We start from the raw sequence: 25,162 nt of genomic DNA on the forward strand, positions 1-25,162 counted from the left end.
AACCTTTTCAATCAACCACAATATCACCATAAACATTACTTCATTTTCTTTTAAGAAAACAAACATGTCAGTATCTATTAGTTAGGATATCAACAGACCAGTATGTGTGTTTTGCCAATGGGTTTGAAAAAAATGGTTCGAATGTCTCTGAGCACTATGGGACTTAACTTCTGAGGTCATCAGTTCCATAGAACGTAGAACTACATAACCTAACTAACCTAAGGACATCACCCACATTCATGCCCGAGGTAGGATTCGAACCTTCGACGGTAGCGGTTGCGCTGCTCCAGACTGTAGCGCCTAGAACCGATCGGCCACCCCGGCCAGCGCTAATGGGTTTGACGAATTATTTATGCTTCATTGTAAGTTGAAGGAGATGTAGCAGACAAGATTAGCAGGCACATGAGAGTATGGGCTATCATGACTGCCAAACAGGGGAAAAATAGAGTGAGGTTATACAATACCATCTTTATTACATAAGTCCTTAATATAATTTTTATTGGTGAACAAATTTCAGTGCTAATGTGATCTACGTTTGTTTATATAAGGACTTTATTAGACGTACAACACAGTGACATAATATCCAAGGCATATATTAATTATCTGATGAAGCGGTTATATCCTGTGACACAATCACGTATAGGAAATGACACTGCAACAGAAAAAAATTAACCGTTTGTTCTTCCAATGGCTTCCGTAAAATATTGTACCAACACCAAATTCCAAATATTTGTTCAGTCAGACAGAGAATGACATAACATTGCGACTGGTTGGCTACAAAAGCGGATGTGTAGAATGTTTGCTCTCTAACTTGTGCTGTTTGTGTTTCAGAGAGAGTAGTTTCTACGTAGACTTCATGACTGACGTGAGGTAGAACATCTACAAATTCATTACCTTTTAAGTGAATAAAGTTTCTTTATATGCAAGAAATATGTGAAGGTGCTCTTCTGCATTAATTATTAATTCAGTTCGTTTATCAGTTTGTCTCCATTCCTTTGCAGCTTGTTTCACTTCTTTACATAAGTCTTCGCAACTGGGGTTCCTGCTTCAATATCTTATTGGTGAAATTATTGCGACATACTGCATTTCATAATATGCAGGTACTCAGGTAACACCTGTTCACATCCAAACATAATAATAACCGTGTCATTCCGTTTATCTATCTATCTCTCTTTCTCTCTCTCTCTCTCTCTCTCTCTCTCTCTCTGCCGCTACATTTAAAAGAACAGTCATAGAATTTTTTCCTCCGAAGTAAAAAGGCAATCTTCAGTGACAACATACGACTCTTAATGAAACTGAGATATATTTGCAAGCAGAGTGTCGACATCCAAGCGTATCACACGCTGTAGTTGTACTACTGACAGAGAAACTGATCTGGTTTTCTGTCTGCCGTTATTCAGAAACAGTGTATTTCACTCAGTGTCATCGATGAAAGCAGAAATTTGTGGCTTTCTACGAGATCATGGAGGAGCTTAATGTAAGTAAATTGTTTCATCTAATAGTAATAACTTTGGTCTTTCCAGTTTGAAATACTTCATACAAATGCCAGGGACCTGCGCCAGAGAGAAAATCCCTAATAAGGGGTTCGAGAGTAATGTGAAAAGGTGGAAAATTTCTAGGTGCCAGAGGTGACGGCCCATAAATCCATAATTGTTCTGTTAGCATATGTTCTTTTAACTCGTTAACAATGTGACGGGTATACTTTGAGAAATCAACACTACTACACCTGCATGACAAAGCCATGGTTGTTCGGTGATACTGACTGAAAAATTAGTTTTCTTATTGGCTTACGTAGAGACGACGCTTCATACCTGGTTATAGGGTAGGAAAGGATTGGAAACTGAAGTCTGACATCCAGTTGAGCAACAGGTCATTAGAAAAGAAGTTCAAGCGTTATTTGATAAGACTGGGGAACTAAATCTCTTGTCGATCACTTTAAGGAAACATCTCTTGACGTTTGCCTATAAAATTTTATCGGATTGACCCGACGGGAATTTGAATCGTATTTTTCCCTGCTTCTGGAGTTCACAATCAATGGTCGAGACCGCACTTATACCTTATCGGGCACAGCGAACTGAGAGGCATTACAGGATATGTTTGTTACACGCTCGAACGGAGTCTCCAACAAACTGTCTCGTACACATCTGGCTTCAATATGTACTCTCTTACTTCGCTTGTCATACATCTTCATAAACCATTGTTTCCAAAGAGTACACGATGTTAAATCTGCACGACGTTGGCTACTAGAACTGCCGATGGCAAGCGATGTGATATACTTCAGGACAGATACCAGAAAAATCATTGTACTACCATAATTTGGTGTAAGTGGAAGAGAAATTGAGTGATGTAGAGCAGAGTATATTTGTGTGTGACAGGTAACTGAAGTGCCGCACAGTCCCGTAACAGTTATGAAGGAATTAAACGGGATTATCAATGAGCACTACGTATTATAGTTACAAGAGCTCTTGTTGAGGGAAACTAAATTACTATAGTGGCCCACTGAGAAGGTGACACTAGTCTCATCTTCAAATTAAGTGTGTATTATAAACGGGAAGAGGAGAGACTTCATCGACGTAAAAATACAGGTGATTTGATTTAGACTGTTTTTCATGCTACTGACGACTGTTTAGCCATCGGTGACCTGTTAAATCATTCTTCTGATGGTACTGAGGGCTTCCTTGTGCTGAGAAAATCTCTCGTTGAAAACTGTCCTATACACAGTCTCACTAACAAACAATTAACCTTCTTCAACAGGCGTCTCTCTAGGCAATACATAAATACAAGAAACAAATATGTTACTGCAAAAACTCAGCATTAATGAAATCATTACCATTTTAGAAATAACGATATGAGTGCAAGGAATCACTGGTGTTTAACATACCAGGATCAGCTCATTTCTGAACTTGTAAATTTTTACTGCTCACAATTTACAATCTAGTTTCAGAAATAGCACAAATTGTTAAATCGAGTCGTGCTCAGTATTTTCTTTTTCTATAGAGTTCTACCCGTCTCCGTCTTTGGTTTGCTTGCGCATTGTTTCTGGCAAGTCCGCGTGTTAAGCTGTACAAAAAAAGAAGCTTTCTGATTAAGAAAAAGTAAGTGAAGTGCCTCAACTATGTTACTATTTCCATAATCTCATGGGGATTACTTCTGCCGGGCTCTGATTAATTTGACGGCCACAGTTTCTGTAATAAGGGATTCTACCGTCCAATGTATTCTAAAAAAAAAAAAAAAAGTCGTTCAGAGTGTGTCTTATCACTGAGTAGTCACTTTTGCCACTAAGTATCACAAGTATTTGCTCACAGCAACATTTCAGTATTTATAGATACTGGCCTTCATGACAGCTACTTTTATATGAGAAGGGCAGATGAGTTGCAAATGCTCTGTTATCATTGCGGAATACTTGCTCTTATGGAATAATTTTACGATCTGGATCCATGCTGCCGAAAAATTTTCACATTTGACAAGGTAAGAAATGCCACAGCGTTATAAATTTAGAATGAAAACGTCAATTTTTGCAACGTTATTAGTCTGCTGAACATTCCCCCTGAGATTCGGAGCTTCTGCAGTGAGAAAGGGGTAATATTACAGGTGACCTTACTTCTTAACAATTACTAGGCCTATTCGTAAAAGAAGTTTTACGGTCGATGAGATTCGTCTTGAAGCTTAACTTCAGTTAATTTGTAGAAATAGAACGACATGATTCCTTCATTATACATATAACGATAAACTATTTTCTGGTTTTGCTCTGAAATGAAGACCTTCGTAAACGATATTCTTCTTTTTCTGTTGTCCTACAGGCAACACGTGTCTTCGGCGGCGATTAAAAAGTCTTCGTATCATGCTTGTGTTAGAAAAGAATATGATTAGGACATAGTCATTGCCTCGATCTCTGTACTGGGGAGGATATTAACGTCTTCAAGCATGCAGTGTATTCAAATTTAGATGTTGTAACAGATGACAAACGATTACAGACGTCTGCGGCTGAGATGTTTATAGAACGAACAATTTTTTCTTGTTTTTCATTCAGCTCCGGCAGTGCGAAAAAACGTGCTACTGAATCCCATTTTCCGTCGTGGGTTCACCGTCGTGTAATATGATTTGATGGAAAATATTTTCTCATTTCGTTGTTGGACTTATTTATAAGCGCTACCACTGCAATACCTCATTCAGGGCCTTTCAGGAGCGGAAATCTTAGCGCGTAAGCAGACTGAACAAATTTACGCATCGTGTAGTATATATAAAATTTCAGGTATAGTCCACATAATTAATCTCAAGAAATATTGATTAATGCTTGCAAGTGACTATTTGGGTGTTTAAACTTGATCTCCGTTGCAGGTTACACGACTCACATTCCAATATGTATCCACTACGTATCATTCGCTTTCTCCAAATTTCGTAAATATTCTCTCACCTCTTTTGCTTTGGAATCTTTCTAATTTTAACATTTAGATGGTAGGCGATGAAAACCTCGTAACTCCATTTTGTTAAATTTACAGGAGAAGTAAAGACGGTTTCTTAAAAATGTATAAAGTGATACTGATAGTGATGCTATATGCGTAACTATAGTACGTTTAAATCAAGTTGCTGCTTTTGACAGTTCAGTACGCAGCGAGTGGAGGGTAGCGTAGTTGCCACCGTTTGCTGGACGCGTCAGCAGGTGACCATAGTATAATGCCAGGTCTATTCGGCGCGGCGTTTGACTGTGTGAAGAGCAAGTCGGTCGATCAGCGATCTTTCACAAACGATTTAAAGAAAATGTTCGGTAATAAACTGCCCTTCTCGGGCAGCTTGTAGTTCAGTTTGTCAGCTTCATGATGAACCACCTATCGTTCCGTCAATGGTCATAGTTATTGTGATATTTCGATAGTAGGTAAACTACTGCCAAAAATTCGTAGCTTGCAGTGAAACATAGGTAACGATATGAGTTTGTGTTTGGTGCGTGTTAGGTTACGTGTTTCTGCGTATTAAATGCAGATTGGTTCAAATGGCTCGGAGCACTATGGGGCTTAACGTCTGAGGTCATCAGTCCCCTAGAACTTAGAACTACTTAAACCTAACTAACCTAAGGACAACACACACGTCCATGCCCGAGGCAGGATTCGAACCTGCGACCGTAGCAGTTCCGCGGTTCCGGACTGCAGCGCCTAGAACCGCACGGCCACCGCGGCCGGCTTTAAATGTAGATTATATATTGAATTATTCTTTTGACTTGGAAGGATATAGCCGTCTGTTTCCTATCTCGAGAAAATGTAATGCATGTATTTTGGCAAATGACAGCGCGCAAAGACGATAGTGTTTTACCATATGATTAATATGCAAAACTTCCATATCTACCGCGATATTCAAGTGACTGCAAATTTTTTCTGTGAAATAATGTAATTGTTGACGACCATCGATAGCTGGTGAAACGAGAACTGCTGTGGGTTTTGTAACAATGTAAGTGAAGAAGTTACAAGTTTATTTTTATACCGCCGATGGACTATTTCATAAACTATTGACCTGGCTTGCAGTCAGTTGTTAGTTTAATATTACGCATTTGAGGATTCTGACGTAATTTAAACTGAATTATAATGTTAGTAGCATGAATATTTCAAACTCTGATGTGTTTTGACAACAAAAAGAATCAGATTTTAACATGGAAACAAGAGAAGTTACATATTCCTCGTTTTGAGGAATATGTCCTTCATGAATCAATGTTTCCGCAACTACCTTCTTATAATGGCTGACAACTCAACATCAGTCCTGTCATGTAACATTTACAGTGGCTCCTTTCGTCGGAGGAAACCTAAACTATTTCCTTTGCCATTAGCCGCTTTGTTGACCAGGTAGCGTGAAGTTTTGGCATGCACAACACTACAGGTTCCATTAACTGCCATTAGCCAGTTCGTTGACCTGGTAGCGTGAAGTTTTGGCATGCACAACACTACAGGTTCCATTAACTGCGCCTTAAGGAGGTTCAACCTTACCTCATGGAAACTTTCTTTGTATCGAGAGCAAAAACATCCGCTTTCCTCCACTGCATTGTTGGAGCTTTATGCATCACAACGGAGTGCTATGGCGTTTTGCCCTTAAGTATTGTCGAATTCCGAGGAACTTGCATTCAAAGGTACTGCGCTGTTGTTATTAATGGGACACCAATACAAAACACTTGTTCGCAATATCTGACGATCACAGAACACTTCAACGCCTGAAAACACTACTTTAAGAGAGCTGACGAACTTTGATGCATCTAATGCGTAACACCACGTGGTACTGTGTATTCATAATGTGACAACAGGGGTGCTTTACCAGCCGAACCTCTGGCGGCCTGGTGGGGAAGCCAGCTCGCTGTTGGTGTTACCTGGGCAATAGCGTCACATCTCTCTCCGGTCAGCCAAATGTCAAAAGTTGCCACTAATTTTAAATGCACTATATATATTAGAATTGTAGTTATTGACTATTGACAGACAAGAGAAATTCATTCACTTTCAAATATCTGATAATGGTGTTACTGGTTAATGGACTTAAGAGGTTTTCACAATTAGGTGGAGTTACGAGGTTTTCAAGAGCTACCTCCAAGTTATATTCCGAAAAAAAATTTTCTACTGCCTTTGTGTCTCCTATGTTTTGTATTCTTAACATATTTTTGGAGTTACCATATAGAATTCGTAGTTAATTTCTCATGGCAAATAGACTTGGAGGTCAGTCTGGATACACATTTCATATTGTTCTCGATAATTATTCTAACAATATGAGCCTTCTCTCTCTTTCTCGTTGGTTAAACTTTTCTCTGTGTTTCGATATGTAATTTTCACTTAAAATGACATTATGGCTGAAACTGCAATTGTTGGCACCAGAAAAGGATTAAAATATTGTCCTTCAAAGAATAAAGAGTACTGAACACAGACACAGTTATTTTCATAAATACCTCAAGCAATACAATTTGAGTTACTTGAATCACGAAAGTCGATGCTCTTGGTTGGGAGCTTACGTGAGCACCAGCTGAACACACTAAACGACTCGCCACGTAAGGAAGAATCAACAGCTACGAGCGCGGGACTTCCCCGCGGGCTGTTCCGCGACAGTGCTGCTGCCTGCAGGAGAGTGGTGGGGAGCAGCTTCCGGCGGCCGGCATTTGTTCCAGGCGGGAGACCCGTCGCGCCTTTGTTCCGCCGGCTTCTCCGCGCCGGAGACCTCTCTCACTTCAGACCTCTTTGCAGGGCTTTGTGTCGTTCTTTGCTTATACACGGCTCTAAGTCGGGACATCCTGCGCACCGCGCCGCGCCGCGACTTCTGTCTATTTACCAGAAGTTCCGCTTAGTGCCGCTGCGTGCGCCGGGGTTTATTTTGGCTCCCGCAGAAGGCCGCGGAATGGCAGTACGCCAGACGCCACAGTCACTGTAGACAGAAGATACTGGGAGCGAAACACAAACTGCGCCGATTCAGGTTTCAGGGCACTGAAGAATTCCTCACCTCGGAGTTTACCGGGTCAACTAGTGGCAACCACTTAAAGATAACATTTATATTTATTCTTTGCGTTCATTGTACATCTTCATTGACACATCACATAAATAAAAATATTACCTATTAGTGCACTGTTAGTTACGTTGTGTTACTCGGAAAATAAATTTAGAGCAATTACAAAACAAAGTGACAGTATCATTCTAGTAATTAAACTAACGTAAGATACCAGATTTACTTTAAAACGTCTCTTGTATGTCACTTTCTTCACTACCTATCTGTTCGGTACAAAATTTACAGCTGATTTTAAATTAACTTTCCCGTGACCTAGATACTTGTTATTTAAAAATAGCTCAGAACAGGGTGATTGTGTAATAAAGAAGAGGTGGGGTTGAAAACAGGTTAACAAAGAAGCATAACACAGAACACCGCCTGTCCAATTGGAGTTTGTCTACGATGACTGCTTGACAGATAATGTCAAAGCCCCCACCGGAGCAAAGTGCCTAATTACCTGTTGCAGAAGTCATGTGCAACAACTATTCGATTTATATGTGCACCTGAGTAAGGCCTGAAGCGGTTTCTACGTAGGTGAAAACACATATCAGCTGCAACCTGAGAAAAAGTTACTGTGGAAATATAGCTCCCTAGAACCCGTCAACTGAGGTTAAGGGTGACAGGAGGGAACATAAAAACATAACTCAGGGACACTTGGAGCAATTTAGAACCAAACGTGACATATAAATGACTTACTTTACTATGTTTTTACTAACCAGCTCTGTTGTTTGTCTGTTTAGCCGTTTGGCAGAAATTGCGTAAATTATCTTAAACAACCTACTAATGTACTCGCTTTCTTGTTTGGTGTGTAGTAGAGAGTAATTCTGGTATCCAAGGTTATCGGGTGTCCAGCCGGATCCGATCGTCGAAGTTCCACGATATTTCGGCGAATAACCGTTCCGCCATCATCAGGTGGTGCTGATGGAATGATCTGTCTGCGCTGTGTCCATGGTATTTATGCCCGCTGGGTCCCGAGTCGTACCCCGGCGCGGGCGGCCGGCGGGGCGCCGCGTGGTGGGATGGGTGGGGGTAGATGCAGCCACGTCCGGTGGTAGGCGCAGTTCATCTCCGTCCGCCGTGGCGGAAGGATCTCGCGTCCGCTCGCGCCGTAGCTCCTTGATGGTGTTTAATAATGGTTTCCAGGCCTTGCTAAGTTGAAACCCGGTGTCCCTGTTAATGAGGTTATCTGTTACGCGAATTTCTATAGTCTCTTTGGTGTCACCGCCAGACACCACACTTGCTAGGTGGTAGCTTTAAATCGGCCGCGGTCCATTAGTACATGTCGGACCCGCGTGTCGCCACTTTCAGTTATAGCAGACCGAGCGCCACCACACGGCAGGTCTCGAGAGACTTACTAGCACTCGCCCCAGTTGTACGGACGACTTAGCTAGCGATGCAACACTGACGAAGCCTCGTTTATTTGCCGAGAAGATAGTTAGAATAGCCGTCAGCTAAGTCAATGACTACGACCTAGCAAGGCGCCGTAGCAATTGATAGTTATCGTATGAAGCATGTCGCATCAAGAACGATGTATACAAATGATGGATTAAGTTAAGTATTCCAGAAGCTACGTACTTTTCTTTATAGCATTCATTACGTATCCTGTTTCAGACCTCACGCCATCCTGCGTGAGTTTAAGCGCGTGCCTTTCGGTTACCCGTCACTGTGGACTGGCTGTCTTGTCAGTCCACAACAGTCTCCTTGTAGATACTGTCCCAGTAGGCACTTGTGGCCGTCAGGATTTTTGTCTCTTCGAATTTCGCTGTGTGTCCACATAAGTGATGAAAAGCCATACAATATTACTGACAAGGTAGAAGTAACCTACAAACCTGTAAAAGGAGGTTTAAAGAACTGATTTTGGAATGCGAGGAAGTGTGTTCGAACAGTAAACATTTGATGAAAAATGAAGGAAAATCGTACAGTTTTAAGGACAAAGTAAAGATTTATTACGAGAATTTTGAAAAGAAGTATATTATGAGCACAGTATCTAATTAAAATCCAGTAAAAGTGTGACATCCTCAATCCCAGTCAGTAAAAGGCATATGTAATGTGGATCACGTTAAAAAGAAAAAAAAACCTCTGTAATTAGGGAAAACCAGTTTCGCTATGACCAGCAGGAATACCCGGTACAGAAAGAAGCACTTCCTTTAAGAATAAATGGAGGATGATTAAGGAACCAAATATTAAATGGGTTTGAATGTGTACTGTAGAAAGGACAGACATACGGAAGAGACAATTAATGTAAAGGAATGGTGCACAGTTTGTTTTAGGTAAGGAAGCAGGTGGAAGACAACTACTGATGTGACATTTAAACTGAGTGGACAGACGTCCGGTTCTAACGGCCTCTCAGAGGACGACGTTCAGATGTGAATACCAACAAGCAGAGGAATGCTAAGATGATATAACCAGGGACTCGCCATTGTACAGGGTGTTTGTATACAGAAAGTCGAAACAGTAGTACTGTCAAATGATGTTTATAAACATATATTCTAAGAAAGTTTTATAACGTTTCCTGATTTCTTATGAAATACGAGTCGTGGTTTTTTTTAAGTAAGTACCATTCTGAAATAAAAAAGTATACTTTTATTAGCTTTACTTTAATCTACTTTTCTACATCATTCCCAGCATTATCCACCGTGTTTGCGTTTTGAGTGAGTATCTGAAATACCCCCTCCAATCGGGAATCCCACTGACTGTGAAATACGCTCTGCGATTCATTTCCTTAGTGCTAAAAGCGTGAAGCGGCTGAAATCCATCGTCACATTAGTGAAGTGCACGACGAAACCAATATGACGCATGGGATGATCCGGAAATGGGCGAGAGCGTTTAAAGATGGCTGTGCAAATGTGCATGATAGGAACAGAGTGGGCAACCTTCAGTCATTACTGATAATTTGATGCAGAAAGTTGACGAAACAGTTAGAGAAATTTCAGGAGTGGGAAGAAATAAGCAAGCCTGCAAGCCTTGAGAGTGACTCTTGTTTGGCAATGAATGCGGAGGGAAACCAAAAGCGCTCTGATGTGAAACTCAGAATTTCCTTGTTACTAATTTTTTATGTTTGAAAAAAAAAAGACGCTTCGTTATATCATTCCTGAACTTATTTCAAGGAAACTGGGTATCTGTATGTTCACTTATAATCAGAGGTAGGCAGCTTAGATCTTCTGACGAACACAACGCACAACGAGAACTTCTTCAGGGATAACATCTACAAGTGATTGATAGAAAAGCGGTTAAAGGAAATCTTACCCGCTGACCTGTCAAGATAAACCATGAAAGGATTAGTTCAACTAGGTCAGTTTCGAATGTGAACGTATGGCCAGCTATACTGTACATCACTTTCTACGGAATCTTGGATAAAGTGATAAACTTTTAAATTTGTTTAGTACAGCGAGGGTATTTTGCATAGTGAGGAAAATAGAAGAGGCTGTACAAGAGTCAAGAGGGGCCAGTGTAATTGGAAGACAAAGTACGGCGTGCAAGGATTAAAACGGAAGTAAGAGAAGGACGCAGTCTTTCGCCTCTATTGTTCAATCTATACATCGAACAAGCAATCGTGGAAATAAAAGAAACGTTCAACAGTGGGAATAAAAATCAGTGTGAGAGGATATCAATTATCAGTGTTATTAATGTGTTACAATGCTTTATATATTTTGTCCTTAAGTTTTGCAGAGCAGTGTATTCATATGTAGACGTAATTGTAGAGTGGATATCAATAACGGGCTAAGTGCCAAAAGACTGATTCCGAGATATTCAGATTTTTTACCAAAATTGTTTTAAGAAAAAAACCCTCAACAATATTTTTTTTTTAATTTTAGTTTTTTACGCTCTCTTCTTTTTATCAGTGACATGAATGTTTTATTCTGGAAAACGCAGAATGAGCTAAATGCCGTACAGGTATCGACAAAAACGAGGTAAGCACCAGTGAAAGAAATTTCAAGCATTAATCACTTTCGTTAGTAATAAACATTTTACAGACATGTTTTACAGATACACTTTCCTGCGTTTAAATTATTTTTCATCCTTCTTTTAATTTTGTACACCACAAAGCAATTTTAAGTGATTAAGTGTTCAAACAATGTTCTTTTAGCTACATTCAAGTACAGCATTGTCTGTTGCGAATCCCTTTTCGATTCAAGTGACAAGCTACTTTTGCGTTGGTGTAACGGTAAAACATAGTTCTTTATTATGTCAGTGGTAGTCCCCGCTTGAAAATCTCCAGTTTTCAAGTTCGTTAAACATTGTTCTCATCTTGACGACACCAGGTGCATTTTTTTCACTTGAATGCAATTACATTTGTAAATATTTATTTTCATTGTGTTAATATGTGCATAGGCTGTTTGTTCAGAACAAAAAAGTCCTCATGCAGGAGATAGTGGCCACAAATGAATTGTTAGGTGTCGTGTTCTGCATAAATTTAGAAGGTTATTAGTTACTTCAAGTTAATCCAACCTCTTACGTTTTCCACTACGGGCAATATCTCTGTCACACGCTGGAAACAGTTACAAAGCTTTGCGGCAATTAGCCCGCTTTAGCCTCACCAAATAGGCCGGCACGTACCGCTCATGTTATCTTTCGGCCCTTATATGCACTACTAGAAATGATTACTGCTCACTTTTCAGGTTATTGGCAACGGCACTTAACTTGGTTTTTCGTGTCTAACAAAAAAAAAAAAAAAGTACTTTTTTTGTCACTTAGGCCGTTGTTGATTCCCACCTTGCAATGGTACAGTGGTCCTTAGATCTGTATTTCGCACAAACTGCCTCATTTAAACACATGGGAAACGAAATTTAGTTGAGGAAAGTGCAGAGACAATGCGAGGTGACTCACAGAAGATGTTGAGGCGCCAGGAGTCCTCCTCAACGGCAGCGGGCAGCTGCGGGTTCTCGGCGCGGCAGGTGAGCATCTTGTCGTGGTCAGCCGGCGCCGGCGTCAGCTGCAGCCGGGAGATGGTCTCGTTGCCGTCAGACGTCACCTGCAACGACAGCACAACGTAACTCACAGGGCCGTGTTGTGGCCTGGGTCGTGCTGACGGCAAGGGGATACGACATCTGGGAAAGCCTTACACAATCCCTACTTTATTTTATGGTGTCTTATTAATACTTTTGCCGATGTGCGATAATTTCAAATGACGTAGTTGTGATCTTCTGTTTGAACAATAAAGCAGCTGTACAAGCTAGTCCATCCTGTACAAGACACTTTGTCTCTGTGTGGCTGCTGAAACTTAGATCCATCCGAACCTGCTTTCTGTGATCAAGAATTCGCCATTCTTTCCAGTTTTACCATCCCTACTCCGCACATACACACACTACCTTCCATACCAAACTTAAGTTTACTTGATGCCTCGTGGTGTGCTCTGTCAACCGAATTCTGCTTTAAAAATTCCCAAACAATACTAGATGACAATAGTTTTGTGTATGATATGTATGATCTCTACGTGAAGCAAATATCTTAGCTACTTGTTACAGGAGATTAAAAAACCTAATGTTTCAATTAAGTATCTAAAGAAAACCATTTTGTTCCTACAGCCTGTTCAGAAAAATTGAAGTACCGACAAACGTGATCTAAAAGAATTGATGGAAAACTCTGACACTTTACTGAGGCATTTCTTATCATAACATCTTTTATTTCGATGTAGCAAATCGAAATGCTTTAAGTAGGATGAAATTATTTTACATGTACTATGAAAAGTGTCGAATTAGGTGGGAACTGTTAGATGCAACCCGAGATAAAGTTGTTAAGAGACTGATGACACTAATTTCGATAATATGTGGTAATTCATTAGTTCATAGCATCATATGGTAACATGATTTATATCTCATAGACACTCATAGTCTGTATTCTCAGTAACTCACTCTTTACCCTACCTTTCTATTCACAACGAATCCTACTACCGTTACACCATTTTCTGCATCTGTTGATATAACCTTATACTCATCTGATCAGAAATTCTTGTCTCTTCTATTTCACTTCATTTACTCCCACTTCTTTTATATTTAGACTTGACATTTCACTTTTGAGATTTTCCTACTTCCCTTCCACGTTCAAACCTCCCCGACTCATAGAACGTTATCCTTTCGTTAGTTATTCAGTCTTTTCCTTATGTTCACCCCCCATTGGGAGTCGATTCCCAAGACTCAAACGTGGGCTAGTCTGTCACCTTTTCTGGATGAAGATATCATCAACACCTTTTTCCGTACTGGGTACCACTACTAGTCTCTTCCTTTCGTGTTCCACCCGCACACAGAACAGGAGAAGTCACTGTACGAGTCATCATATCTCACATTTTATCTCGTGGTCCATGCGCGAAGTTGACCTTAGTACAGTCGATCTACAGTGATCGAACCTATCGGTAACAAATCTATCAGCGCGGCTCTGAATAGCTTCGATGTCTTCCTTTACTCTGACTTTGTGGGGACCCCGAACACTCGAGCAGTACTCAATAACGAGTTGCCCTATCGTCCTATACGCCGTGTAACAAAACAGGTGAAACTGCGTACCTAAAACGGAGTTATCCACAAATACATAAAGCTATTAGCCTATGCCTGGGTAATTTATACTGATATTAACTTTCTTGTTTATTTAATAATAACTATATGTATTAACAACTGAAGAGGAATTTGATTAATGTAATGCGAAACGGGCAAGAAAGAACAAAGTAGTTGTTTTGACGAGCGATTGCTGTTCCCGTTCGTACAACATGTTGAAATAAAAGTAATTGTGAGAAGCAAATATAATAGAGTGCGATAGAAACAATAGTGTTCAGAATTGTGTAATGTGTTTCGTAGACGTATATGAATATCATGAAGAGTATTTGTAAACGAGTGATAATTTGACTACAGAATTGTGTCACGTGACAGAACGCTGGACAGAGATGCAAGGCAGATAGTCGCGATATTTTTGCCAAAGGGAGCCGTGTTGGTAAGGTTGGCTGGAATAGCCTGGAGTCCGCAAGCGTTTGGATTTCGAGGTAGCAATATGTCTACAGCATTATTCGGAAGTTAGTCTTCGGTTTGTCAGCTTCCGAGTTCAGAATTTGAACTGTGAACGTAGTGCAACTTACAGCGACCGTGATGTAGTGAACTGTTTATTCGCTTGCAACTGCTCTGCTAGAAGTACTCCTTTCAGATGCTGTTTGTACCATTGTGTATATTATGTGTAGGATTCCATTCACAGCAAAGCAATTTTCTCTTAATAAAGCAACAGTATAATTCAAACAAGTGCTAAACGTACATTAATAGCCAGAAGGATCATAGCCCTCATTCCCGATTTCATTACTCAATTTACTTTTGTCTTGTGTATCATTACTTCCATAACAGATCTCTCAGGCCACCTTAATAATCGTTATTCGCTTATGTAACAGCATAAAGCAACGGTGTGCAACGAAACCCCTGTGCATGCCAGCCTTTTAATAGCCTCTGCACTCTCCCGCTGCTGGATTAGTAGCAGAAGAAGATACCGCTAGTCGAAAGTAGAGTTGCTGTCGTCTCCTCTATAGATGAGTTATACTTCACCAAAATTCTCCTCCACCCTCACAAAGAGATTCTTCCTGATTATCTACCAGACGTGCTCACTCCATTTAACATCGCTTCGCAAAGTTACGCATCGATATTTAATCTATGTGACTGTGTCAAGCAGCACATTATTCGTACTGTATTCGACCATTAAAGGATTGTGTCTCTTAAATTTCCTTTCATTTCTCTAGTTTTGGAACAAGCAGCTATTCACCACGCCACCTAAAAACTTTGTCTATGTCACCCTACAAGTCTCTCAAGCACGACACCTTCTCGTGCACCGCAGCGTCATCAGCAAACAGCCGTGAATTACTGTTTGGCATTGCCGCTAGATCATTTATGTGTATAGAGAAGAAGAGAGATCTCATCATAATTCTGTGTTGCACTCCTGATGGCACCCTTGTCTCTGTTGAACATACACCTATTGCTTAAGAAGTCCTCGAGGCACTGACATGTCTGGGAACGTATTCCACGTGGTCAGACCTTCATCAGCAGTCAGTAGTGGGTCACGGAAATCTAGGAATATGGAATCTGCCTGTTAACCTTTCTAACAATACCACCACTTGCAAAGTAGGTTAGAAATCAGATTAATAATGTTGCTCACGCAGCATATGTTCGCTTTATCGGGCGGCAACAAAGTTGTTGACTGTTGATGGTATCGTCAGAATGGAAATAATGAAGTCACTGTAAAAATGTCATTAATTATGGCACTTATCTTGAATGGATTCCCACGTAGATTTCGTCGAAGTTGTTATGGCTCATCTTGTTGATTCTAGGGTGATTCCACTTTGACTGCTAGAAGGTCCAGATCTGTATTTTAGCAATATTTGAAGACCTAACAAATGCGTTTTTCAGGAAATTCTTAATGACCAAACAATCCCAGATCAGAACAATGGTATGGTAGAAATAACTTTTTATTTGGTGATCACGATTCACATTTTTATTAAACTTCTTGTAAATTCACATATACTTCTTCTTAATTGTCACATCATCAAGAAAACAATTTTGTATCAATCTTCATATATGTAATTTTCCACTTTAACCAAACACAAGACTTGACTGTTCTTTTACAAAGCGAAATAACAACTTAACTTCTGCAAGGTGAAACAAGGACTGCTCTGTGTGCATTCGTGCCAAAACGGTTACAAGTAAGTCAAAGATTATTACAGTCTCACAAAAATTAATACACACAAGAACCAAATTGCTGTAATATATCGATACATCGGATTACCTATACATTAATAAAACCTAATGTGAATACTGTCACAAAAATATGTCTGTTACTTCGCAGAAAAGTAGTACGATATTACTGGTATCGAGAACTGGGGTTGGAGTGCCGTAATGGTTACGTAAATCAAGAACCATTACACCTTCTACCCATCGTTTATAGGATATCTTGTGATACACAAGCAAGCTAGTACCGCACGAGTGAGGCTTCCTAAATCCGTGCTGATTTGTGGGAATTAGCTTTTCTGTCGAGGAAATTTATTATATTCGTTCTCAGAATGTGTTCAAGAACTATCCAGCAAACCGATGTTAAGGACGTTTGTCTCTAATGTAGTTGGTCCGTTGTTTTGCCCTTTTGGATACAGGAGGCATCAACGCTTTTTTCCAGTCACTTGGGACTTTGCACTGGTCGAAATATTCGCGATAAAAAGAAGCTATGTACGGGGCCAATGGCACAGAGTACTTCCTGTAAAACCGAAGTGGGGTTCCATCGGGGTATGGCGCCCTGTTTTTTTCAACTCTTTGAGTTGCTTTCGCATGCCAAAGATGACGATTTCTACGTATGTCCTGCATGAAGGAGTCTGTTGCCGCACTAGGGTGGTCAACGAGTGACTGTACAGAAGGCGATTTTAGCGATGTTTCGTACGACCAGAATTGATCAGATTCTCAGCAAGATCTTTCGCTAAGATATGACAGTGGAACTTGTATGCTTTGCGCATTGAGCGTCTTACGCACGCATGAACTTCTATTAACTTTTGCCTGCCGACATTTGTGCGTTCTTATCTGACAGTACAACGAAATCTGTTTCCTCATCATCTGTCGAATCTGTTAAGTAAACCACCGGCGGCCTTTTCCATACTTCATCCACTTACCGGAAACATATGTTTCCATAGTGCGATTGACGACCAGTTTAACCTTTACCAATAATTTCTGTACGTCCGTCGTACTGGAACTAAGCGATGTCTGTTTATTGTCTGAATGAGATTCTAATAACTGTTTCTCTGAGATCATTAAGCATAAATACTCTCCTGGCCTAAATTTATATACTTCAGCAACCATCGTCGCTTTGTTGATAGCGTGATCGCTAATACCTGTCTCTATTCTAAAACTGTCGACAAGACTGGTACTACCTATACCGAATCCATAGATGTCCCAGTGAGTACTCATTAAAGTCACCTCCAATCAACACTGCATGACCTGGGTGTTTTTGCATTACCGAGCCTAGACTTTCTCTGAATGATTCTAAAAGTGTTACGGCGGAATCAAGTTGCCAGTAAAAACAACAGGTAATTAATGTAAGTTCAGCTAAAGCCTCCTAATTGTGTTCAGACAAATTCACAATCAGACCCAATTTAGATTTCGGTATAAACATTGGCTGTGAGTGAGAACAGATTTAAGTCAGCTGGGGAAATTGAAAATTTCACTCTATCCCCGGTCTCGTGCATCCTAGGCAGATTATGTAACCACTTCGGTATCGCAACTGCACAGACTATTCTAGCACGCGTACCGTGAGACCCATATTCGCAACTTACCCACACACTTTTAAAGTAGTGCCATTGTCCGTTAACCTCAATACTCGCCGCATTTTGCCGATTCCAGTAAGACTACAAGCCTGTTGTGCTTCGGGACTGAAGAGATCATTGGCCGTCCTCGTCTTAATTATGTATATGTGGTATCTGTTCATCCGAACATGTCCAAAACAACAGACATGTGGCACATATGTATATAAATATTTCGCAGCGTTCTCCTTCGGATTTCAACCAGTTCTCGCTAGGTTCAGAGGATAATTTGTGTGCGACATCCGACCCGGAGGACGGTAAGTGTGGCCGCCTTTAAACTAAGGCTACGGCGAATGAGGAACTTTACTTGCTGGCTGAAATCATCTTGACCGAATTTCCCATCCCCCCCCCTCCCCCGCCCCCCCCCCCCCCCCCGGCCGGCCAATCACGTCCCGTCTTTTTCCCTCTCCCACTGCTCGACCTGTACCTAGAAACGGTGCGCCTGTTTTATCAACAAACAGCGCACTGCGGCAACGTAAACATCAAGAAGCTGAGGCACAACAGCACTGAGGTATCTACGTTGGTTCGACTAATTGCATGGGAAAACTGGCACAGTAATGCAGAATTTTTTTAAAAAAAATGCACCAGTTCGTTAGCAGATAGTAAGAGGCAAGGACTTCAACCAGGGACAACCATATGTAAGTTTCTTCAGACGATAAGGGAAGCTTTCTATGGAAGCTGGATGTGAGGAAAATACAGAAAAGAAGCTCGTACGGAGACCGCCTCGTTAGTGGCATCAGTATCTCTTGCTTACTTTGTCAGCTAACCGTTGAAATGTGCAAAATCCCTGTTTCTAAGCTTTCAATTAATTTCGCAAACTTCGCTTCCCATGCTAATGTATGTACAGTTTATTTCAACGTAAACACGACCTTTTTCTGGGTACCACAGAACGGCGTCTTTCGGCTGTCCATATTTTCCAGTTCCTGGCTTATATAAAAGCCAGATTATGTAAAATTATCTAACGACGTACTCACGGATAACTTATGTATGTATTTCGAAAACTACAGAAAAGTCTTACTCAGTTACTATGCTGCTACTTAGCATTCGCAGTCAACGTAGTATTTCCGCTGGAGGAAGTAAGAACTTCTCCGAATGCATGGCCACCCAACAGAATACATCAGGACAAGTAACTGATAGTTACTGTTAATGTTGTTCAATAGATTATCTTCGGGTTCCCACACCTATATTTTGTACATGTAGACGGATTCAAGGTATACTGTTACCTGTCCATATTTCACGGAAATGAAAAGTAAAAACTTATTCTTACTGTTCATAATACTCAGATACGCGTTGTCAGAGAGGTGGCAAATGCTACTGTTCGGCATGTTTCCATGTCATTGTATCAGTTGTTACGTCAGTTCATGGAGTTTGTTCTTTTCGTATAGCTACTTGCGCGGAACCAAAGAAAAATCGCACTTTTAAGATAAGTTTCATTTGAATGCTCTTACGATCCCTGCACATGCATCAGCTTGGGAGTACATTCTACTTGTCCTTTGAAAAGCAAGTGTTTAGTGGGCGGTAGTGTTTCGAATTTAAACTGGAACAATCCACATGAAAGGTTGTGAAAAATACCTAACACCGAAGATGTTCGAAAAATCTATAGATCTAGTAATAAAACGCTTAGTTTTACTTGATCCTACAGTCGATCCCCATCCTTGTGGGCAAACCTAGACTGTGTAGTTGCGCCTTTACCCAGTTCGTGTAACTCTACTTCCTACGACTACAGAATCAGTACAAGTGAACAAACTGTTTACCACGTGGCGTTTATTGTGGTCCCAAGAAAATATAGTTTACCATTTACTAAAATATAGTGCGGTCCGTTTGAGATGTCAGGAGAGGGTAACGTTATACTCATGAAACTAATGTCTATACCTCTGAGCAATTTTCTGTAATATACATGAAAATGATGGCTGTTAACAATGAATGAGGCAAGCCAACAGCGCTTACTTAGTAGTCAGAAACACACTGTGCGGCAGCGGAAGAAGTTAGCGCACGTTCAGTGTGTCTCGACTCTTACGTGAAAATGGTATTTACGCTACAACAACGCGATCAACGTGTCATATGGTACCCTATCACATATCCATACCGTATTCAAAAAATGGTTCAAATGGCTCTGAGCACTATGGGACTTAACTTCTGAGGTCATCAGTCCCCTAGAACTTAGAACTACTTAAACCTAACTAACCTAAGGACATCACACACATTCATGCCCGAGGCAGGATTCGAACCTGCGACCGTAGGGATCGCGGGTTTCCAGATTGTAGCCCCTAGAACCGCTCGGCCACCCCGGCCAGCATACCGTATTCAGAGCACGAAAAAACTGACGCAGTTGAATTACGCAGCTCGAGCCCAATTCCATATGAAGTTATGTGAAAGGCAGCAAGCTTACGATCAGTTGTTAACTCGATGGATTTTCACGGTCGAAGCCACATTTTATGTGAGTGACCAAGACAATACGAATAACTGCATTATTTTTTGAACCGAGATTTCACATGCCTCACACAAACTAGTAAGAGCCAGCCCTGAAGTGTATGTATAGTGCGGAGTGACCCATTGGCCGGTGTGATCGTGGTAGACCAATCCCAATGTCCTCTAACAGCCTAAATCTTATGTCTACTGATTTGTGTGTGTGTGTGTGTGTGTGTGTGTGTGTGTGTGTGTGTGTGTGTGTGTGGGTGGGTGGGTGGGTGGGTGGGTGTGTGGGTGTGTAGGGGGGGAGGGAGGGGAAGGAGATCGACTATGCCAGGTGAACAGTCTACGCGCACCAAGACCACACAGTCCATCCAGTCTATGGAGGCAGACTACAGCGGCCTTTCAGCAAATCGCTCCAGAAATGCTGCGCGCCACTGGCGCAACAGAGACACCGAGCGTGAATGATACGTGCCTTATTGGCAATGTCTGACATGTTGAAACACAAATTTCAATCACAGACTAAAGTCTCTCCTACACACGTGTATACAATGAACAAGCAATAAGTTTGTATATTTTCCGGTATACAGGATCAATATAGAGAAACCCAAGAACTACAGGAACAGATTCCTTATTGAAATTCTGGCAAAAAGGTCCGAAAATGGACGGCGTGCGTGAAACGACGACAAATCGTTCCGAACACTGTACAGAGCTGCATCGCATCCACGTCGGAAGAGACGTTCAAAGTAGTAACGGTGGTCACGCACTATATACACTACTGGCCATTAAAATTGCTACAACAAAAAGAAATGTAGATGACACACGGGTATTCATTGGACAACTATGTTGTTTGTTGTTGTGGTCTTCAGTCCTGAGACTGGTTTGATGCAGCTCTCCATGCTGCTCTATCCTGCGCAAGCTTCTTCATCTCCCAGTACATACTGAAACCTACATCCTTCTGAATCTGCTAAGTGTATTCATCTCTTGGTCTCCCTCTACGATTTTTACCCTCCACGCTGCCCTCCAATACTAAATAGGTGATCCCTTGATGCCTCAGAACATGTCCTACCAACCGATCCCTTCTTCTAGTCAAGTTGTGCCACAAACGTCTCTCCTCCCCAATCCTATTCACTACCTCCTTATTAGTTATATGATCTACTCATCTAATCTTCAGCATTCTTCTGTAGCACCACATCTCGAAAGCTTCTATTCTCTTCTTGTCCAAACTAGTTAGCGTCCATGTTTCACTTCCATACATGGCTACGCTCCATACAAATACTTTCAGAAACGACTTCCTGACAGTTAAATCTATACTCGATGTTAACAAATTTCTCTTCTTCAGAAACGCTTTCCTTGCCATTGCCAGTCTACATTTTATATCCTCTCTACTTCGACCATCATCAGTTATTTTGCTCCCCAAATAGCAAAACTCCTTTACTACTTTAAGTGTCTCATTCCCTAATCTAATTCCCTCAGCATCACCCGAATTAATTCCACTGCATTCCATTATCCTCGTTTTGCTTTTGTTGATGTTTATCTTTTACCCTGTATTGGACAACTATATTATACTAGAACTGACATGTGATTACATTTTCACGCAGTTTGGGTGGATAGATCCTGAGAAATAAGTACCCAGAACAACCACCTCCGGCCGTAATAACGGCCTTGATACGCCTGGGTATAGAGTCAAACACAGCATCGATGGTGTGTACAGTTACAGCTGCCCATGCAGATTCAACTCGATACCACAGTTCAATAACAATAGTGACTGGCGTATTGTGACGAGCCAGTTGCTCGGCCACCATTGACCAGACGTATTCAATTGGTGAGAGATCTGGAGAATGTGCTGGCCAGGTCAGCAGTCGAACATTTTCTGTATCCAGATAGGCCCGTATAGGACCTGCAACATGCGGTTGTGCATTATCCTGAAATGAAGGGTTTCCCAGGGATCCAATGAAGGGTAGAGCCACGGATCGTAACACATTTGAAATGTAACGTTAACTGTTTAAAGTGCCGTCAATGCGAACAAGAGGTGACAAAGACGTGTAACCAATGGTACCCCCGTACCATCACACTGGGTGATAACGCCAGTGTGGCGATGACGAATACACGCTTCCAATGTGCGTTCACCGCGATGTCGCCAAACACGGATGCGACCATCATGATGCTGTAAACAGAACCTGGATTCATCTGAAAAAATGACGCTTTGCTTTTCGTGCAGCCAGGTTCGTCGTTGAGCACACCGTCGAAGGCGTTCCTGTCTGTGATGCAGCGTCAAGGGTAGCCGCAACCATGGTCTCCGAGCTGATAGTCCATGCTGCTGCATACGTCGTCGAACTGTTCGTGCAGGTGGTTGTTGTCTTGTAAAAGTCCCCATCTGTTGACTCAGGGATCGAGACGAGGGATCCGTTACAGCCACGCGGATTAGATGCATGTCATCTCGACTGATTGATACGATGCCGTTTGGATCCAGCACGGCATGAGCATTTCAGAAACTGCACGACTTGTCGCTTGTTGTAGAAATGCTGTGATGAGAGTATTACCCTCCTGAACCCACTGATTCCGTAATCCGCTAACAGTCATTGGATCTGGACCAACGCGTGCAGAAATGTCGCGATACGATAAACCGCAATCGCGATAGGCTACAATCCGACCTTTATCAATGTCGGAAACGTGATGGTACGCATTTCTCCTCCTTACACGAGGCATCACAACAACGTTTCACCAGGCAACGCCGGTCAACTGCTGTTTGTGTATGAGAAATCGGTTGCAAACTTTCCTCATGCCAGCACGTTGTAGGTGTCGCCACCGGCGCCAACCTTGTGTGAATGCTCTGAAAAGCTAATAATTTGCATATCACAGCATTTTCTTACTGTCGGTTAAATTTCGCGTCTGTAGCAATTTTAATGGCCAGTATTGTACATAGTCGTACTCTGGCTTACACGGATAAGTTAATTCGGATGAGTAGAAAAAAACAGTCCTTTAATTGTCGAATACGGTACTAATAATGTGCTGCTTGACACAGTCATATCGATTAAATATCGAGGTGTAATTTTGCGAAGCGATATGAAATCGATTGAGTACGTCAGGTTCATAGTCAGGAAGAATCTTTTTTTGGGGGTTGGGGAGAATTTTGGGAAAGTGTAAAGAGGAGACAACTGTAACGTTACCATGACTAGCTGTAACAACTGCAGCTATCAATCCAGCAGTGGGCGAGTGCACAACCTGTTAAACGGCTCGTCTGCACAGGGGTTTCGTTGCACACCACTCCTTTATATCCTTACATACATAAGCGAATAACTGTTACGTCATATACTCAAGAACTGGCACACCAGTCGGGAAAGAGAGAGAGGCTGTGAGACGACGTCAAAATATCACACGCTGACCGACCCCTCTTCAGGACGACAACGCGACAGCAGCTATACCTAGGTGAAGAGGACGTAAGCGCCCGACTGGTCTGGACCCGGTTTAAGGGTATCTTCAAGACTAGCGACTTTCGTAGAGGCGCCAACTCCAGTTAATTCGCTTGTACTTGTTTATATTGAGGAATATTGCTTATTTGCAAGTCGCCCTTTGCATGCGACACTTCTGTGTAATAGACAAACTTAAGGATTGTAATCTTTTCCTTTTGTAATAAAACTCATTAATACGATTTTCTTGAATGTTGTCTAGCGATCCAAGAAAGCATGTTTCCTAAACACCCCAGATTTGACGACTGGTCTGGATTCAACATTTGGCGACGAGAGGTCAACGGATCTCATAGCGACAACCCAGTGCCTGGTTGCCACAGTTTTTCGAGGGTTTTGTTTGGCTAGTGCTTTAATTCTCGTTGCCTTTTCTTTGAAGGGGTGTGTTTACTTCCTTTAATAGTGTCTCTTCTAGTGTTTTTGCTAGTTAGTGTTTTCAGGTGGGCATTGCAGAATTTTTTTTTTTTGCTCACTTTTATTGCTTGCCTTGTCGCCTTAATGCGTTTGCGTATTCCAATAAGAACAAGCCATCTATCCCACCCCATGCTCAGGTGCCTCAGCCGCCCGGTGTGGCCGTGCGGTTCTAGGCGCTTCAGTCTGGATACGCGTGACCGCTACGGTCGCAGGTTCGAATCCTGCCTCGGGCATGGATGTGTGTGATGTCCTTAGGTTGATTAGGTTTAAGTAGTTCTAAGTTCTAGGAGACTGATGACCATAGATGTTAAGTCCCATAGTGCTCAGAGCCATTTGAACCATTTGAACCAGGCGTCTCAGCTGCAAGTGATAGATGCAGCACATGTAACAGACATGTACAATTTCAGACACAGCAAATCTCAACACTGCTAAACACGGTAGAGCAGCTCCTGATGTGTCACGCCATGAACACTGCGCGCCTAACAGTACAACAAGCAACATCTGTACCCCTGAGTGCCATACTGCCGTGTTGCCAGTTTAATGAAAAACAAAATGAATGGCTAGAGTGATTGCAGCAGTTTGGTCCCCACATAATTGTTACAACGTACCAGGTACTGTGAAACTACATTGATGTTTGTCAACTGTGGGAAGGGCAGCCTGCCGCGGTGGCCGAGCGGTTCTAGGCGCTTCAGTCCGGAACCGCGCGACTACTACTTATATGGTGAGCTGGAGGCCCAGCACATCAACTGGAACTCGTCACTGGGTTCCACGAGCAATTCAGTCACACTTCTAGCCTTGTGACATGCTGCATTATCTTTTTGAAAATGTCACTGCTGTCGGGAAACACGGTTGTGAAGAAGGGTTTCATATGGTCTGCGACCAGTGTACAATATTACTAGGCAGTCATCGTGCCCTGCATGATCTCTTACTGGCCCACGGATGACAAGGTGCTTGTTCTCCAGAGCAAACTGGAAACGCCGCCTACTTGTCTCCTTCCTGCAATACGAGTGCTAGGGAGCAGTTCCCTGGAGGACGACGAATTCGCAACCTCCCATCGGAGTGATGAAGAAGTTATCGG

The 25,162-nt window shown here is 41.8% G+C and overlaps 1 protein-coding gene across 1 annotated transcript in view; it reads right to left on the bottom strand.

Annotated features, from left to right (window-relative positions):
• LOC124613343 (nephrin-like) overlaps positions 1-25,162 on the bottom strand; it is a 512,361-nt gene that overhangs the window by 133,152 nt on the left and 354,047 nt on the right. The window contains exon 7 of the mRNA XM_047142040.1: positions 12,325-12,469. Within this exon, the coding sequence (XP_046997996.1) occupies positions 12,325-12,469 (145 nt within the window). The remainder of the gene's footprint in view (positions 1-12,324; positions 12,470-25,162) is intronic.

Source organism: Schistocerca americana, chromosome 4 (genome assembly GCF_021461395.2).
Source record: "Schistocerca americana isolate TAMUIC-IGC-003095 chromosome 4, iqSchAmer2.1, whole genome shotgun sequence".
NCBI classification, from domain to species: domain Eukaryota; kingdom Metazoa; phylum Arthropoda; class Insecta; order Orthoptera; family Acrididae; genus Schistocerca; species Schistocerca americana.